This window comes from Ambystoma mexicanum, chromosome 12, assembly GCF_040938575.1.
Source record: "Ambystoma mexicanum isolate Mex_15411 chromosome 12, UKY_AmexF1_1, whole genome shotgun sequence".
NCBI lineage: Eukaryota > Metazoa > Chordata > Amphibia > Caudata > Ambystomatidae > Ambystoma > Ambystoma mexicanum.
This window is the reverse complement of record NC_090936.1, coordinates 940,603,855-940,622,451: the sequence shown is the minus strand read 5'-3', so window position 1 is coordinate 940,622,451 and position 18,597 is coordinate 940,603,855. Positions and strand designations below refer to the sequence as shown.

Sequence of the window (18,597 nt, the reverse complement as noted above, 5' to 3'; positions counted from 1 at the left end):
TAGATACATGAACGACGGAGGAAACAATATTTCTTGGAGGATTTAAATTCAAATCTTGCTGTTTTTGCTTTTTGGTTTACAAGTCACATCTTGCTGCTTTTGCTTTTTTGGTTTAAAAGTCAAATCTTGCTATTTTTGGTTTAAAGGTCGTATCTCGCTGTACTTTGCTAACCTGCTCTACACTTTGCTTGTAACTGTTGCTTCTCTGTAACTTGCCAGCCCAGTGACTTCACCGCTCTCTTTGTTCCACTTCTACCTGCCTTCCCCCTAGCTCTCCCTTCTTTCCTTGCTAATACTCCCTGACGCTCTCCTGTCTTTTCCAACTGCTTCTCCATCGACTACCCTTCCCTTCTCACTAAGTCTGGTAGAAAGAAGTTCAAAAAGGATATCCTGAACTCAAACCCTGGTCTCCCTATCGCTGACACCTATCCCAGTGCTTCGTCCAGACAGACCCTCACTGACATCCTCTTTGTCGTTCCTTTGCCAGATCTATGAACTCTTCATATGATCTCTGTGCTCTCTCCTGTCTCCTCCTCTCCCATTAATGGTGACACCCACTGGGGAGTTCTCATGGCTTCCTTCGACTCCTCTAAAGTCATTGTGAATGTCTACCTTAATGACACTGTCATGGTCTAAGGCCCTGAGGCTAATCTCCTCCTCTTTGATAGGTACTTCCCTCACCTCATCAATTTCCTTTAATCTCCTGCTGTCCCCTCCTATTACCTTGCCCTCTCTTTCCTCTTCCTCTGTCCCACCTCAGGCTCCTTCTCCTCCGCAGGGAGTACCTCTGATTTGTACCCCTCCCCAGAAGGTCTTTAAGGCTGGCAACCTTCTTCATCTTGTCACTCTCAACTATTGCTCTGCTGCCAAACACGCCACTGACATCTGCCACCTCGTGGAAGAACTTGACTTCGATGTCCTCAGTCTTACCAAGACATGGTTCACGGCCAGCTCTGTCACAAGCTTTGACACTCTCCTCCCTGATGGCTACAAGATCCTCTCCACATCTAGATCCTCTCAGTCCAGAGCGGGTGTAACCCTGATCTTTCCTGAGTGGATACCTGCCTCTATTATTCCCACTCAGACTTACTCCTCTTTTGAATACCTTGTCTGCAGGCTCTCTCTCTCTCCTAGCCATTCTGTTACTGTGGCTACTATCTACTGGCCTACTGGTCAAATCATCTCATTTCTCTCTGAGTGGGCGGACCTCTCCTCCTCCCTCCTGGCCTCAACCACTCAACTCCTCCTCCTTGGTGACCTCAATATCCATCTAGACTCTCCCTGTTAATCCTCCATACTCTTCTGTGACCTCTGCTACTCCCTCTCCCTTTCTATCCTCCCTCTGGTTGACTCACTCTTCAGGGCACACACTTGATGTCTTGATCTGCTCTGACCTCCCCCTCTCCATCCCTCTGATCACCCCTCTCTCCTGGATCAATCACTCCCTCCTCTACTCTCATCTCTCCCTCTCTTCCCTCCATGCCAGGCCTACCCCAACACTGCCACCTACCTTCTCGGACATCCGGCCCATGAAGCGTGTGCCATTGGAGGCTTTTGCCGCAACCCCCCCCCTTCACTTCTGGCTGACTCACATCCTGACACAGCCCTGTCTCTGCTCTACTCTGCTATTTCTGATACTCTTGATGCTCTTGCCCCTGTCATGAGGATCTGTTTGAAGTCCAAAGCAAAGTGCAATTCTTGTTATGACTCTTACCTAGCTACACTTAAACTTATGTGTAGGGCAACTGAGAGGAAATGGCGGGCTTCTTGTTCATTCTCTGATAAACTGGCCTGTCGCCTGCTCCAAAGGCAATACCAACTCTTTGTCCACACCAAGAATAAAGCCAACATCGAAGCCCGTGTCTCTGCGACATCTAACAACTCGGCGGAACTCTCAAATCTGCAAGGAGCTTGCCAACCCTGCTGCAGTCTCTACCCCGCCTGCCGCCTCATAAGCTCTTTGCATTGCCCTTGCCTCTCACTTTATCTCAAAAACTCAGGACATCCTGTCCACCCTTTCCTCACATCCTCTGCCTTCTCACTCTGTGAACACTGACCTTCTTTCAGTCACCTCCCACCCTTTTTCTTGTCTTTTACTCATTTCTCCCCTGACGAGGTCGCTAGACAAGTCGAATCTATGAAAGCCTCATCAAAACAGGTTCATCCCTGTTCTTCTAAAACCATCAAGGACCACATTGATACCCTCACTCCAGCCCTTGCCATTTTTCTGCACTCTCTCATTTGCCTCAGGAACCTTCCCCTCCCCTCTGAAGCACTCTCTTGTGCATCCTCTTCTCAAGAAACCCACAGCTGATCCTTCTTACCTGGCTAACTATCACCCAATTTCCATTACTCCTTTTCTGGGCAGACACCTGGAAATGCTGGCAATCTCTCAACTTAACCTTCATTCTGATTCAGTTGGCTTTCTCCAGAGTCATCAGTCTAGCTTTAGAGCTCCCAGAAGCAAGGAAACTGCTCACGTGAACATCCGTGAAGATCTGCTTTCCAACCTTGACTCTAAAATTCCCTCTGTCCTCATCCTACTTGATCTATCTTCTGCCTTCGACACGGTCAAACATCCCATGCTGCTCAATCGTCTCTGTGACAACCTGGATATCATTGATCAGGCTCTGCCCTGGCTGACCTCTTTCCTCTCTGATCAAACCTCCCAGGTCCAACTTGGGTCCTTCCTTTCATCTATCTCCCTTTCTACCTGTGGTGTTCCACAGGAGTCTAACCTCTCACCCTGGCTTTTCAACCAATACCTGGCAACTCTCGCCCACTGCTTTGCCATTTTCTGCTCAAATTTCCAGTGCTATGCTGACGACACTCAACTCTTTTTCAGGTTTCTCAAGGCCACCTCCTCTCCTTCTCTCATCTCTGATTGCCTAACTGCCATACAGGGTTGGTGTGCTGCCAACGATCTTTGGCTGAATGCCAGCAAGACAGAGATCCTCCTTATCAGTACACCTTCATCCTCCTTTCCCCTCAATCTCTGGCTGGCCTCCCTTGGACCTCCTCCTACTATCACCTGCGAGGCTAAAAACCTCAGTCATCTATGAATTCCACGTTTTCCTTCTCGGCCCTCTTCTCTGATGTCTTTAAAAAGTCAAACTTCCTACTGCACCTCCTCAGAGGTGCTCTGCTTTTCTTCTCCTTCCCCCAGAAGCTCACTGTCTCCCGAGCCCTGTTCTCTCTAGGTTGCACTATTGTAACAGCCTCTTTCTAAATCTACCTGCCTCTACTCCCCGCCCTTTGCAACACATCCAGAACAGGACTGTGAGACTTGTCCTTGGCCTCAAGCCCTGGGATCGTATCTCTCAGCCCTGAAATCTCTCCACTGGCTCCCACTGGATGCAAGGATTAAATTCAAAAGCCTCTGCATTGTCCACAAGGCTTTCTGGGTCCTGGGTCCAAAATATCTTCAGCTATCCCTATGTAAATACCTCCCCTCTTGAGCGCTTTGCTCCTCTACCTCTAACTCCCTTCAGGCACAGTTGCTATTCAAAGAAACGAGCTGGGATAGATCTTTGTCTTTGGCTGGAGCCTCGCTCTGGTACAGCCTCTCTCCCACTCTGAAACTTGAGGAGAGCCATCTCTGGTTCCAAAAGCACCTCAAGACTTTCCTCTTTGCTTATGCCTTCGCCCTTCCTCCCTGCTCATCTTCTCTCTCTCTGCACTGTGCACCTGGCCTACCCTCTGTCTTCCGAGCTCAGGTACCTGCTCAGCCAGTCACCCACCCTCACTACCTGTGGGCAATCCCTTTCACTGGTGTCTGTATCTGTAGCCATACAGACCCCCCCTTTTTATCTTCCTGCTCTTATCAAACATACCCTGTCTGCTGCCTCAAACCCAGCACTTGCCACTTGCTGGCTGCACTACCACTGTTTGTTGCCTTTTATTATTTATTTATTTTAATATGTATCTGTTGTCCTTTGCTCTGCACTTTCCACTTCTCTCCCCTTCCATGCACTTTTCCCCTTTCCATCTCCCATGCACTTGCGCGTTTTCAATGTCCCTTGCCATGTCACGCTGTGAAACACTTGTGTACGAGCGCGATACTAATAAAATATCAATATCAATATCCAAATAATTTTGGAACAGATTAACTGTGCAGAGTGGGGAAATCCACTCTGCTTTCTAGCTCTATGCAGGGAATCCATATGTGTATCTGCTTGCATCCGTATTTTGTTGCGGTGTAGAGGCAGGGATTCTTTCCGACTATACATGCTTTTTGTCATGTGCTGGCTTAGTGCATAGGACACAACTCTCCTCTTTGACCTCCAAGCATTTTTTAATGGGAGATACAATTGAAAATCTCTGCCCTGAGCACATGTGCAAAATGCATAAATCCAGCAAGAGTTTGAAACTGGCGGTGTGATGGTGGCATAGGATGTAGTGACTGACAAGATCGAAGGCCGCCGAACGGTCTAGTAGGAGCATGGCAGGGACCCCAGTGTTGCAAATTGTATCAAGATGAATCTTAAGGTCCATGAGGGTCGACTCCATGATTTGTCTGGGCCTGAAGCCGGATTGGCGAATGCCAAGTAGGTTATGGGCTTCTAAATGGGTTTGTAATTGGTAGTATGCTGTGTGGTCTAGGATTCTCAGTGGAAACGGAACTGTGGTGATGGGACGGTAGTTGGTGGCGAGGGTAGGGTTGAGGGAGCTTTTATTTGGGAGGGGCGTGACCCACATTTCTTTGATGGAGTTGGGTAGTGAGTGAGCGTCAGGGGAGCGTTGATGAATTTAGCAGTGGTGGGTGCGAGGGGATCAGCGCACATCTTGATGATGTGGGCAGGGCAGATATTGCCACTGTAATTGGAGGCTTTGAGTTGTTGGATGTTGGTGAGCACCTCGGCTCGGGTGATTGGGGTGAAATGGAACGGAGGGTTGGTAGGGTTGAGGATGGCTTTGGGGAGGGGAGTGTCCACTAGGGTGGTAGGGAGCAGAGCTTTTCTGAGGATAGTTCTGTTTCTAAGGTTGAGGATTTTGTTTGTGAGTGCTGATTGTACGGAGGAGCACCAGGCTTTTTCTTTAGGTAAGCTAACCAATGGGGGAGCTGGAGCTTCTGATTCCTTGAGGATTTTGAAGAGCTCCCTGGTGTTATCAAAGGATTTTGTTTATCCTAGTGGTGTAAATACCAGCTTTGGTGGTTATGAGTGCTGTTGTGTAAGTTTTAGCAGTGGTGTTAAACGTTACTGGATGGTGACAATTATATTTCTCCATAGATGTTCCTGAGCATGTTTGAGTTTGCGGAGGGAAATTAGTTCTTCAGTGAACCAGTTGTAATTAGTACTTTTTTATGTGTCCTGGTATTAAGGGGTGTGTGCAGATCTAGTGCACTGAGGAAAATTCCATGCAAATTGACAGCCATGCATTGAAAAAACAAACATTTCCCATAATCACTATTGTCAATATAATTAACAAACAATATGTATCATCTTTCAATGTGCTGAGCCCCTTCTACTTCCACTTAAACTCACTTTTTCAAATGAGATTCATTCCAATGAATACGGTCTACTCAAGCGTACTGAAGTAGGATAGAACGCCTAACACATTCACCAACTTATTATGGACTGTCTGAAACATGTACAGTTCGTCAGACCAAGGTTTACTCGTGACATTTCTAATTGAACTCGAGGCAAAGTGGAGGGTCACTCAGAACCCGAGGGATGTGTGCACTAAATCTAGTCATGCTACTCAGAGCCTAATGCACTTTTCGGAACCCTGGCAATTAACGCTGAGCCGACGCCGCATGGATAACAGTTCCTCTGCTGCTTTGCCACCAGGAGGTCTTGCAGACACAGGCCAGATCTACCTCTGCACATTATACAAGCGCTGCTGGTTGCCAAAGCAGGAGGCTTTGGAAGGGAGGCGTGAACCTACAGAAAGCTGATAATTGCACCACTGTGTAACACCGCTCACAGGATACGTCATGCCCCTTTGAACTAGTGGTTATTATGATGACAACATGCTGGCAACCGCTTATTTGTACAATATGGATGGAATTATGAACTTATTTCTAAAAATAATGAATTATGCACCTGCTTCATTGCGGTTTCTTTTTGTTTTGCATATTACGTACAGACATCTTAAAGGAAAACGTGGCCTTACCAAGTGGGAGATGTTGTTTTCATCTTTTTTCAGTCTTCTCCGTAATGCTCAGTAGTGGTAATGTACTATTCAATAGTAAGTGAAGACTAAAAGAAGATAACACAAGTATTAATTTAGTATTCTGTTAGTAAGCAATGAGTATTCAGCCCATTAAGTAGTCTTATTACACTAGTATTAATAAAAAAGAATACTATGGCATACACAAACATGTCTTGTGGTCGTCAGATACTTTAAAAAGACAAATTAAATACTAAGGGCCTGAGAAACACACGTTTTCAATGGGGCGTTCCCATGTTAAAACATTTGTGTAAATCAGACCCTACTTGTCATAATCGACATTGGTAAGGGTGATTTAAGCAGGTGTATGTTTAATGGCTGCTGATATGTATGGCATGAGAGCCACACTGTGCACTTCTTAAGAAAGTTGGACCTTTGTTCAAATAAACCAGACATGTATGATTAGTGAAAACCTTCTAATGCATCCCAACCCTGTGTAGAGGACATTTGATTGGCATTCTGTACACTCGGCATAACAAGATCCCATCACTTGGAATACCCTTCTCGTCCCACACTGAACTGGGCTGATTTTAATGACTGCAAGCCCTGGGTTCAAACATCCAATCATGAACCGGGAAGTTGATATTCGTTTATTCTTACTCATAGGAAGCATTTCAGTCCAAAACAGTTTCCCTTACACATACCATTTCAGTCCAGTCAGACTACTTTGTGCAGTCAGAAATCACGGTTCTGTGCTCTGCATTACATCATTTCAGAGCAGCCAGAAACACCTTCAGTTCCCTTCTGTTTATAAAATTCCATATGAAACAGAAGTACATGTGAGTTACTCTTACACAGGCCATGTGGGGTAAAGCCAGAAATAACTTTGACTGGCCAGAGATGGAATGAGCAAGAAACAACAAAAAACATAATGTTCTCTTATGAATATAATTTAAATCCAACCATAATGCCCTTTTAGCATGGCTTACTCAAACAATACGGCCAATCAGAAAGCACGTTCAATTTCTCTTATTTGTATTATCTCAGTCCAAACAGAAAGCACTTTCTTCAGCTGCTCTTATCTTTTGAGTCATATTTCATTCATTTGTTTGGTGCTTTATAGAGTGACACATGCACACACGATACTTCAGAGCGCATATCAGAAAGCACTTCCATTTTGTGCATCTATTCATAGCATGGCCCACAGCTTAGATATTAGTCAGAGAAGCACTCATTCGGATAAGCATCCTATCAGAAAGAACTATCATTCTCTTTTATACCAATTGAGTGCATTCGGAAAATATGTAAAGTGTTTCTTATTCTTACCAATTCAGTACAAAAAGAAACCTCTGCATTGTTTCTTCCTCGTGTAAATTGAGTTGAGTAGCAAATGAATTTCGTTTACTCATGCAATGTGAGTACAAAACATTTATTTTTGACTCACTTATAGCATGCATTTTCTAGGTCTTCGAGAACAGGCTTAAACATGTTTAAATGTATCTCATATAGAAATTAATTTACCTGCATTTCATCGTCCTTATATGGCAATATGAAACCGACGATGTCCCTTACATTAAGTGTTTTTTTTTTCTCCAAACGGTAGTCTTTGCTGGCTTGGCAGCTAATGTAAGCTAAATGTTCCCACTGCACAAATTCCATGAGAGAGGATCCTCCTTAGGATTGATGTTCAACCCAACCTAAAAAGTAAAACATATGGTTAACCTATAAGTTAAACTAAACACTGAGCGAAGAAGCAATATAATCTTCTAAAACAGTGTACTTCCATTATTTAACAACACTTAGTACACAAGGTGCCAGTACATTAGACTGATAAAGTGAACACGGTTCTATATACTAATTGACACACATTCTTCATTTTGTTTTACCCATCCCATTATTATCCTATTGAATCAGATTTTAATTGATGGGCTTTGGAAGAGAGAAGGCCTGAGTCAGTTTTGCCAAGATGCAAACCCCTATTTGCAGGTTGCACACAGATGTCAGAGGCATAACTAACATAACTAACTGAGCTATCTTGTCGCGCCCGGATCAGATGTTAAGGCCATTAGCACCCCCGATTACCATAGCAGCATGGCCATCATGGAAAGGAAAGGCAGGGCTCTGTACGGGCCCTCTTCCCTTTCCATGGCAGCCGCTGTGAGCAGAGAGGCAGGTGCGGCTGCGTCAGTGAGTGCCGCTCCAGCCGCAATAAGAAAGGTTTGAGGTGAGGGGAGATATTCAAAATTAAAAAAAGTGGGACGGGATGAAGATGGTGGCGGGGGAGCAGGCCATCCGGCGGCTTGGAACACGTGCTAATGCAGATTTCATTTAATAATTCACAGACTTTATGCTACATCAATGTTTTTTTAAGAAAAAAAAAACTGTAACTTGTGTTTTTCTGTAACACTAACTGCCCTTAAATGTGCCATTTGGTAGTGCTGTCAAATAACAGGTCGTGTCAATTTGTCACCTTACAATGTGAACGTCTCACATCCAGCTTACACTACTGTGAGATCAAACGACCTACAGAATGAGAAGCTTTCAGCATCCCTGCCATTTCCTGTATACTCTGCTCTTAATTTCCTATTTCTGAGTGCCTGAAACCACAATCCCGCAGGACGGCAAGTCTGATGAGCGAAGTAGAAGCACCTTGTTCCCGTGTGAAAGGGTTACCAAAAGTATCCCTTTTCCTGCAGGGTTTTAGCCTCACGTGACATGCTGTGTACAGACTTCCTATTAGTTGCAGTTTTTCCTGTATTTTGTGTAATGCTTACCAGCCACCCCTATACAAATCGGTAGCCCTCTCTGTCAGAGCATGTTTTCCATAGAGGATTCAATGAGAGGATGCCGGTCCTTCCTCCAGCAGTCTAATTAATGGCACAAATAGTTGCTTTTTAATGTCAGGCTCATAGTCCTGAATCTGTCCACACCAGGAAGCTGCTCTCTGCAGGTGTGGAGGGGGGGCGCCAAGGGTTAACACCAAAGTATGAATGGGCTCTACTTGCGAACGGGTGGCTAGTTCTTCAAAGGCAAAGTCATGCACAACTCGACTGTGTTTTGAGCTTGTGATAATCTTCCCATCCCAGACTCTCCATAAATAATGGAGGAAATGAGATTGGACTTTGATATTCACTGACGATCCACAAGGCTCCCAAACCAGTGACTTTCGAGAGTTAGGATTTGCTAAAGTGTCTGCATCTTTTCCACTCTAGACAGAATGGGATTTTCACCCCTTTGCTGGAGTTTACATGTGCATGCACCAACTGAAGAGATCATTGTGCCCTCAATAGAAAACCCTGCCACCAAGAACTGCGACAAGTCTATGCTTAAAGCTGTCCTGCTCTATGTCCTGGCCCGACTAATAGATCAATATTCTCAAGAGAGAGACAGAGAGAGAGAGAGAGAGAGAGAGAGGGAGAGAGAGGGAGAGAGAGAGAGAGAGAGAGAGAAGAAGAAGATCCATGTTGGACACCACTGGTGAAAGTTCACCAGTGTCTGTCAAATGCCAATCTTAGAGTGGGTAATCCTTATCTTCAAGCAATACCTTCTAACCTGCTGCCTACAAGTAATGTTTAACAGCCAACAACATGACAGTTCCTAGGAGGAGATCCCTGGATATAACTCAAAGACTGGCCCAGACCACTGTAAAAGGCCTCTGCCCACCATATTAGAAATCAATATTGTCACCATTATATGGACACAACAGTGCTAAGTTCTCAGTCCCTTTTCCTTTGGGTAAAGATGAGCAACAGCTGTCTCTGTGCATTGAGCCCCAAGTGTGCCATGTGCACCTAAATAGTGCTTTCAATCGGTGAGTTCAAGCACTTGTTCCTGTACTACTACCAACTACCTCTTCAGACAACTGGCTAGAACCATTGCATCTCGAGGACTTAGTACCACCACAGGACTAGATTAGGAGATCACCTACTGAACAAGGAGGAGTCCCATTCTGAATAGTCCCGCCTTACTATTCCCACCAAGGACAATACGCACTCCCCTTGAAACAGATGAAGGAAACTAGAAACTGTGATGGCAAGAATCTAGACTTAAAGTCCAGATGATAGACACCAGAAAACTGAAACGGGACAGAACTTCAATTTTCTATGCAGCTGTAACTCTGCACCCATGAATCACAGGAACATCACCAAAGTACATTTTTAGCATTTTCAGCAAGAGGCTGGAGACTAAGATTGTATTTATTTGAGTTATGTATATTTTTCTTTATATACAGGATTAACACTGCACTTTTAATCACAAAAGTACACAGAATAGATAAGATATCATATTTGACAGGAAGCAGTGAACTACTTACAATGCGGTGAGTTTGATTGACATTCTGACTAGATTGTGGTGGGGAATAAATTGAACGATCTCTAGGGACAATTCATGAGTTGACTTATATAGAATAAGGAAACCAACATTAGACTTTTCTTTCAAAGTTCAGGTAGGTGGTACGGCAGCTATTTTAGGGATGGGACCACGATGGAAGGAGTGTTCGACCAGAGGTAGAGAAAGTGAGAAATAAAGGCAGATTAGTTGCCACAGAAATATGTAAGCATAAAGGCTGCTGAAAAGTATTGTAAGAGGGTAACTCTGAGGCAAGGATGTAGACTTTCAATTTGGCTTTGAACTATTCCATGTGGTCTGTTTCTTGGATGTCTAGTGGAAGAGAATTCCATGCAAGTGGCTCAAGAAAAGCGAACGAGCAGAAGAGAGAGGAAGCACAGGGAGGGCAAGGATAGATTTGTGAACCAGGAGACACAATGTAAATCTGGCAATGTTTTGCATCGTCAGCCATTTCGCCTGGTGATGGTGAGAGGAATTACATGTGAAGCGAGAAAATTCAATGAGAGTCCTGGTAGCAAAGTTAATGATCTTGTCGAAAGGGCAGAAAGCATAGTTGGGGAGGACAAGGGGGATGCTGGCACAGTAGTCCAGTTTAGAAAAGACAAGAGAGGTTAAAAGATGCTTGCCATTGTTGAAAGGAAGGACGTGCCTGACTTTCCTAATATGTAGGGGGCTGACGTGAGCCGCTGTTGTAGGTTTTGAGATGAAAGTAGCAAAGGTGTGAGAAGAGTCATAGATGACGCTGAGGTTTCTAGATGAAGAGGAGTAGGGGAGAGTGTCAGCTGGGAACTGGATCGGCAGGGAGGAGATGAGAGTATTTGGCAGGGAAGAAGAGAACCTCTCTTTTGGAAGAGATTAACTTCAGAGAGTGCAAATCCATGTAATTTGTATTGTGAGAGAGACCTTTTGAAATGTGGATAGAGAGATCAGAGGAGAGTACAGGAATATAGAAGAAGATTACGGTGTTGTCTGCGAAGAGATGGAACAAGAACCCAAAGGAGGAGATTGGTGCCCCAGGAGCAGAGCTGTAGAAAGCAAAGAGGATAAGGACCCAAGACAGAGCCTTGTGGAACACCAACAATTAGAGGAGTGAGTTGAGAGGTATTTTTGTTCCAAAAGACAGATAATTGGAGAGGTGCTAGGTAGGATTCAATCCAGGCAAGGACTTAATTGCAAATCCTGAGAAGAGAGAGAGTAGTAAGGAGATAAGAGTGATTGATGGTGTTAAAGGCAATGGACAAGTCAATGAGATGTAGGATAGAGGATAGGTTGGAATGCCTAGCAGACATTCAGGAGAGTAGTTTCCAAGGAGTGATAGGAATGGAAACCTGCTTTCATGGCATCACGAAGGTTGTGGGTGTCTAAGCAATTGATCAGACAGTTGAACACAACCCTTTCCACAACACCTTCGAGCACTTTGGAGTAGTGCTAAAGGGGAGACACAGGCCAAAGTTCACCAGCATGTTCAGGTTCAAGAACTGCATGCTTGTGAGGGGCAAGGTTTTCCAAAAGCCTGAGCAATTGAGATTCTCATAATGCTGGTGAAAAAAAGTCCCACACTGAAGATAGGCAGTAATGTATCGATTACAATTGATCGTATTCTTTATTATGTCTGCGGGAGCGTCCCCATTGTTGTTTGATATGTTTCAGGTGAGAAAACCTCTTCAGCAGTTATGGTTAGACACATCTATTTCCATATGGGATACCTCTAGGATAATTATCTTTACTCTATGTATTTTTAGAAAATATCTTTACGTTTTCTAAAATGGCACTATGGATAGACATGTATCTTTATAGACTTGGTAATATTGTGTATTACTGTATGTAGTGGCCCCCTCCAGATCCCAACTGTAGGTTATAGGGTTTGGCCACTGCTACCATAACTGAGTCAATGAATTTAGCAAAACAACCTGCCACTAGACGAGACAGGTAGTTTGATTTTAGCATTGCATCTTAAAGGACAGCTTGTTATCTGTCGTACTACCAGCCTCTTGGGAGAAAGCCTGAAACTATAATCTTACCAGTGAAAGGAACAATCATTGATGAAACATTAGAATGAGTCAAAAGAGTCCACCTACCTCTACGCACCATTGTAGATCTCCTTAGACATTGAGGTAAAACACCAAGAGGTCATGAAACTGCCATTAAGAGTTAACATTAATTAAAATGGCACCTCTTCAATGTTGTACTAACAGCTACTTAGAAATTACTGCAGCTTTTGGGGCATACGTGGCTGGCAGCAGTAGGCCCGAGCAAAGCCTTCTGTACACCCTACCTAGTGTGGGTGATTGCTCTTCGCAGCCTGGGGTTCTACTGAGGTGCCTATAGTTTATTGAACTTGTTTATCTTTTTACAGGAGATGGGCTCTGTGCATAGCAGTCTTCCAACTAAGCAAGTTCTAAATGTTTGTTGAGAGGTGGATTGAATTATTTCAATGGTCTGAATTAAGCAGGCACTTTGTAAGTCCTGGAGGAATTGCTAAACTAAGTGTTATACTCGAGTCCTTTAGTGACCAGTCACAATATTGAGTTCAAAATAAAAGAGTACAAATGAAGCGTTTAAAATGTTGCGTTTGATGATAGAAGGTGGTTGTGGGTTGATATGGCATGTGAGAATTTGGGATAAAGCAATTAGAGTCTCTGATGGGGAAGATGCCGGAAGACACAGAGGGGCCTTTGGCGGATCCTAACTGTCCAGCAAACTATCGCCTGATCTCTATCACTCCTTTCCTGGGCAAAGTCCTGGAAAAGCTGCCCATCTCCCAGATTACTCTCCACACTGAATGTGTTTGTTGTCTCCATGACCATCAGTCTGCCTTCAGATCAGCCAGAGGCATGGAAGCTGCTCTCCTGAACACACCCTCTTTCACTCCCTCCTCTGTGCCCCAGTCATCCTCCAGGGAGCCTTCCAGGCCAGAGGCAATGAAACTGCTCTCTTGAACACCTGACACCTGTGAAGATCTGCTCTCTAATCTTGACTCCAGCCTCACTTCTGTCCTCCTCCTTGACCTTTCCTCTGCTTTTGACATGGTCAATCATGCCATCCTGACCAATCGACCCAGGCCCTGGAGTGGTTTACCTCCTTCCTCCTGGACTGACCCTCTGAGGTCCAACTTGGGTCCTTTCTCTCTACCACCTCTCTCTCCACATGTGGTGTTCCCCAGGGCTCCATCCTCTCACCCTGGCTCTTCAATGTCTACTTGGCCCTCTTGGCCCACCTGACCTCTACTTTCGTCTCTAACTTTCAGTGTTATGCGGATGACACTCTGCTCTCATTCAGGTTCGCCTCAGCCTCCTCTCCTCTCTCGCTCATTCCTGACTGTCTATCCGCGATTCATGTTTGGTGCATCTCCAATGATCTCTTCCTTAATGCCATTAAGAGTGAGATCCTTCTCATTGGGACCTCTGCTCCCGATTCCCCTCTCTCACTCTGGCCACCCTCCTTGGACCCTCTTCCTTTGCCTTCCTGGGAGGCAAAACACATTTGTGTCAAACACGACTCCACTCTCTCCTTCTCGCCTTACATCACAGACTTTGCCAAGAAGGTCCACTACCAGCTGCACATCCTCAGAGGTATTTTTCCATTTCTCACTTCCCCCCAGAGGGTCACTGTCTCCAGAGCTCTGGTTCTCTCTATGCTGGACTACTGCAACAGTATCTTCCTCAATCTGTCTTACTCTACTCTCCACCCTCTGCAACTAATCCAGAACTGGACTGTGAGACTTATCCTTGGCCTTAAACCCAGTGACCGTATCTCTCTAGCCCAAAAGGCTTTCTGTGGCCAGAGCCTGCACTACATTCAACTCTCTCTTCCAAAATACCTTCCTTTTGGAGCCCTTTGCTAAGCTACCTCCAACTCTATGAGGGTCAGACGCTTATCCAGGCAGAGAGTGTGGGGAAGATCTTCATCCTCTCAGGTGCCTCCCTGTGGAATGACCTCCCTGCCCCTCTCAAACTTGAGCCAGACAACCTGAGGTTCCAGAAGCAGCAACAGTCCTTCCTTTTCTCCTCTGATTACTCCCTCTCCCTCCCCTGCTGACGGACCTGTCTGCTGCACCGACTGGTTGCTTGGTACACTCAGAGTCTTACTGACTACCCGGCTCCTCCATTATCAGTCTCCCCTACACTACCTCAGGGGCTACTGCCCACTTAGGGGTTGTAATTGTAACCTCTACAGCCCCCTGCCTCCATGCCTCCATGCACTTACCAAGAGACTCACTGCCCTGGCTGCTCTTACTCACAGCAATAGTGCCCTGATTGCACTTCCCCCTCATTCTTCCTGGCACTTCCCCCTCTCCCTTCCCCATGCACTTTGCGTTGTCACAATTGCATGATCTGTAGGACACAAGGCCTAGTAAGATCATTTGTCATGTCCTCCCTCTGTCTTCTCTCCCTTGTCATGTCACGCCTAGAAACACTTGTGCACAGGCGCGTTATAAATGACATAACATATCATATCATAATGGCGCATTATCATTAGATTACTTTAAACATTCGGATTCTGGGAATGGCCAAAGCAGGGTTTATTTAAAATAAATGTTCTATGATAAGGAATAAATAACTTAAATTAGTTGAGGCTTTTTATTAAAGTTGGTAGAATTATATGTTATATTCCTTTACAATTAAAAGAACAGGCAGTCAATTATTTCCTTTGCAGGAAATGGAATAAACAAGCATTTGAAGTATAGGCATTTTTATTACATGGAATGAATTCCCCCAGCCTCTTTTATTTTGATAGAATAATTGTTATATAACTATATCAGCACAAGAGAGTGTCAACAGACATCAGTGTGCTTACATCTTTTTAAATATTGTTTAAAAAATACCAGGGACGTTATTTCACCAAAATGCCAGGGGTACCCTAAGTGACATCACACAACCCTTGACCTCTGATGACAAGTTATGTCATTTGACCCTACCCTGAAGTAACATCAAGGGAAGCAAAGGAACACAACATTTCACCCCTTGACAAAATAGGAAGTGGCATTACATTACATTGTTCTTAAGTACAGTACGGAATATATGGTTACCATATCGCTGTAATGTGATAGACATTTCATACAAGAATGAATCACCATATGTATCATTAATGTCAGTGTGTATAGGCCCATATTGCCAAGTCACTGTGAATGCAAGCAGACGTCCATGGCCAAATGATAAGGATGTGATATTATATAGCACTTGTGCTTAAGCGTGTTATATAGAACAAATATACATTCAATATCACTGAACCTGTGTTGGTACTCATTTATCAACCTCAGAAGGATGAAAGACTGAGTTGGCCTTGACGGATTCAAACCTTCAACCTGCAGACCACACACACATTCCAGCAGCCAGCACTAAACCCTCTGAGCTATCTTACCAGCTATAGATATCTTATGGGCTGTAATAAAATGGGCAATTACATGTCTGAATGTTCGCAAAGTCAGAAAGCAAATTACAATCTGTAGTGGATATCAATAAACTGGTAACTGAGATTTAACAAAAACCCAGTCTCTAGGTCTGGTGCAAAGTTAGCCACATGTCAAGTCTGCGTGGATCTACTTTTCAGGCTTCAGAGGATGGTAAAATACATATCATTGGGTGGGTTCATAACTGTGTATTAAATAATTTAGAGCAGCGCATTCACACCTCATTCCGTACTCTAGGCACTCGTTACCTCATACATGCAAACAAACATCCTGAACAGCATGCCATGGAGATAGGAAAGATAGGCACATTACAACAAAGCATTAATTGTGGCCAAATGAAATCAAGGGCCATGTTATGTGCTATTGGCAAACATTTCTACACTGTACACAAGTTTTAGGCACAAGGATTTTGTCATGTGACTGAGGACCAGTGATGGAAGTGAGCCAGAACGGCCGGGAACGGTGTTCCACTACTTTTCTTTTTTCCTTTCACCATACCTCTACATTTTACGATCATATTCATCATTCTATATAGAAGATTTGCCCATTCATGTCCCTGTGCAAGTGTGCAGTTGTAATTGGATCCTTAACTAGTCACTTAGACTATTACAACTCCTTGGCTGCAACACCTTGCCACACACCTTGCCACCTGTTGCACTATGCTTCTGCCTACTCTCTCCCATGCCAAAATCACAGTTTCATTACTTTTTTTGGTACACTTCTACCACTGCCAAAGACACCAAGATGGAATATCTTGTGATGATCGTAACAGAGACAACGACAGAAAAGAAATGCATTAACTGCAACTTGTGAAAAGCAAAATACATGCTTATTCTACTCTGAATGTTTTTTGGAAGTTGTTGTCTGCATAGTGAATTTTAAGTGTTTAAGAACAGACTAAATCAGTGACTCACCGCCAGAAGTGTGCCTGGAATAAACCTGTAATGAGTCTAGCAATTATTTTGGAGAATTACAGGAAGACACAACATTTGTTTATGCTATTATTTCTTATTTAGGGCCACTTATGGACGCCCCTGATTTTTTTAAGAGGCCTGAACAAGAAAGCCAGCCACGTAGCAAGGGAGACCTCAGGGGTCGCAGATGCGACCACTGGCGACCCCCACATCTCATCCCCGAAAAATACATCAAGACAAATGTTTGCACTGCCCTTGACCTTTGGCCAATGACCATGAATGGTAGCCTGGTCAACTAATAATTGGACTAAATCATTTCAAGAAAAAGATGATCTACAAAAGCCTTTTTAATTTTTCTCCTTCTAAAATACGTTTGTGTGGCACCTTAAAACCATTAATTGATAAGGCATTGTTCACTGTACAATGTTTATTTTGTACACAGTTTGAGTCTGACTCAGGAGAGCAAGCATCTAGCTCCATGTCACCACCTATTTTAAACCACGAAACACCATTAAAATTCATTGCATTTAAATGCTTTTTCTGTACCTTTTGCAGTATATTGCAAGCTCCATATTAGTGTGTTATTCTCCAGATTCGGCATTGTTTATACTTATTAAAAACTGGAATATCTTTTGCATTGGAGTAAGCAAAGAGCATGTGTTAGATGGGATCATGGTACAGCCATATATTTTCAGGTATAAACTACCCCTCCCATACATAAACATTATATAGCATGTCACTGTGTAATTCAGCTTCGGTTCTCTATTTGGACACAAAACCACTCAGTGACTTAGAATACCTTATGATGTGCAATAGGGGGTAGTTTATCCCATCCATAATGAGCAGAATTCAGTACCTTTTAGGAGGAGGTGATATGGAGGTTAATGGATATAGAGATAAAATGATGTTGCCGCATGGTCTGATGCATTTCAGAACATTTATAAAGAGACTTGAAGTGGGATGGAAATCATTGTAATTGCTCATTCAATCAAGAGTGCTGCATTCGCACAGTAGGCCCAGGAGTACCAACTAATATATATAATTAAGCAATAAGGCACAGCACGCGGGACTAAAGCATAGATATCTGTCAGGCCCTGGGTGTGTTTCAAGACCTGAGGTTAGTAGTGCAGTGCCATAAAACAGCCACAAAGAGCTTATATCACTAACAAAGCTACACCCCTTGAATCATACTTCTACTTCACCCATGATATTGATTTATAGAACTTTGACACAAAATAAACATGGGTACAATATCCACACTCGTTCATGCAATTACATGTCCCTGCTCTCTTTTTGTTTCCATGGCAACTGGCGCTTTACGCATGAAGCATTAACCTAATTGAAATGCTACCATATGCTCTGCAAAAATTACGGGATGAAACTTCCCATTAATGCAATTCATGTCAACAAACAAATCTACTAATTAATCCGCTTTTCTTCTTCTGCATATGAAAGACAGATTTGGTGTTCACTTCTCTAATTAAATAAGACTTACATTTCTTTGCATACTGATTGGAGATCCTATTAAAAACCCACCACTGAGTTCCAGTCCCTTGAAATAGACAGATGTTTATGATATTTGCTCAAAGTACCGGAAACAAACAATGATGCATTCTGGTGGCAAAAGGCTATTTTTGGGAAAGAATATGTTCCAGAATGAGAAAGCAATTGTGCAACAATATCTTGGTTTTGACAAATTCCATAACACTGACAGCCAACTGGTAGACCGTTAGCATCAATAGTAAAATGGCGAAAACAATGACATAATGTGAATGTCAGTATATACGAATAATACCATGTCAATAAACTCTG

At 43.8% G+C, this 18,597-nt stretch overlaps 1 protein-coding gene across 1 annotated transcript in view; it reads right to left on the bottom strand.

Annotated features, from left to right (window-relative positions):
- The window catches only part of LOC138514125 (dynein axonemal heavy chain 12-like), a 124,146-nt gene that overhangs the window by 61,389 nt on the left and 44,160 nt on the right, over positions 1–18,597 (bottom strand). Inside the window, exons 3-4 of the mRNA XM_069629424.1 lie at positions 7,636–7,811; positions 6,118–6,203 (exon numbers count right to left, since the gene is read on the bottom strand). Of these exons, the coding sequence (XP_069485525.1) occupies positions 6,118–6,140 (23 nt within the window). The 5' untranslated portion in view covers positions 6,141–6,203; positions 7,636–7,811. The remainder of the gene's footprint in view (positions 1–6,117; positions 6,204–7,635; positions 7,812–18,597) is intronic.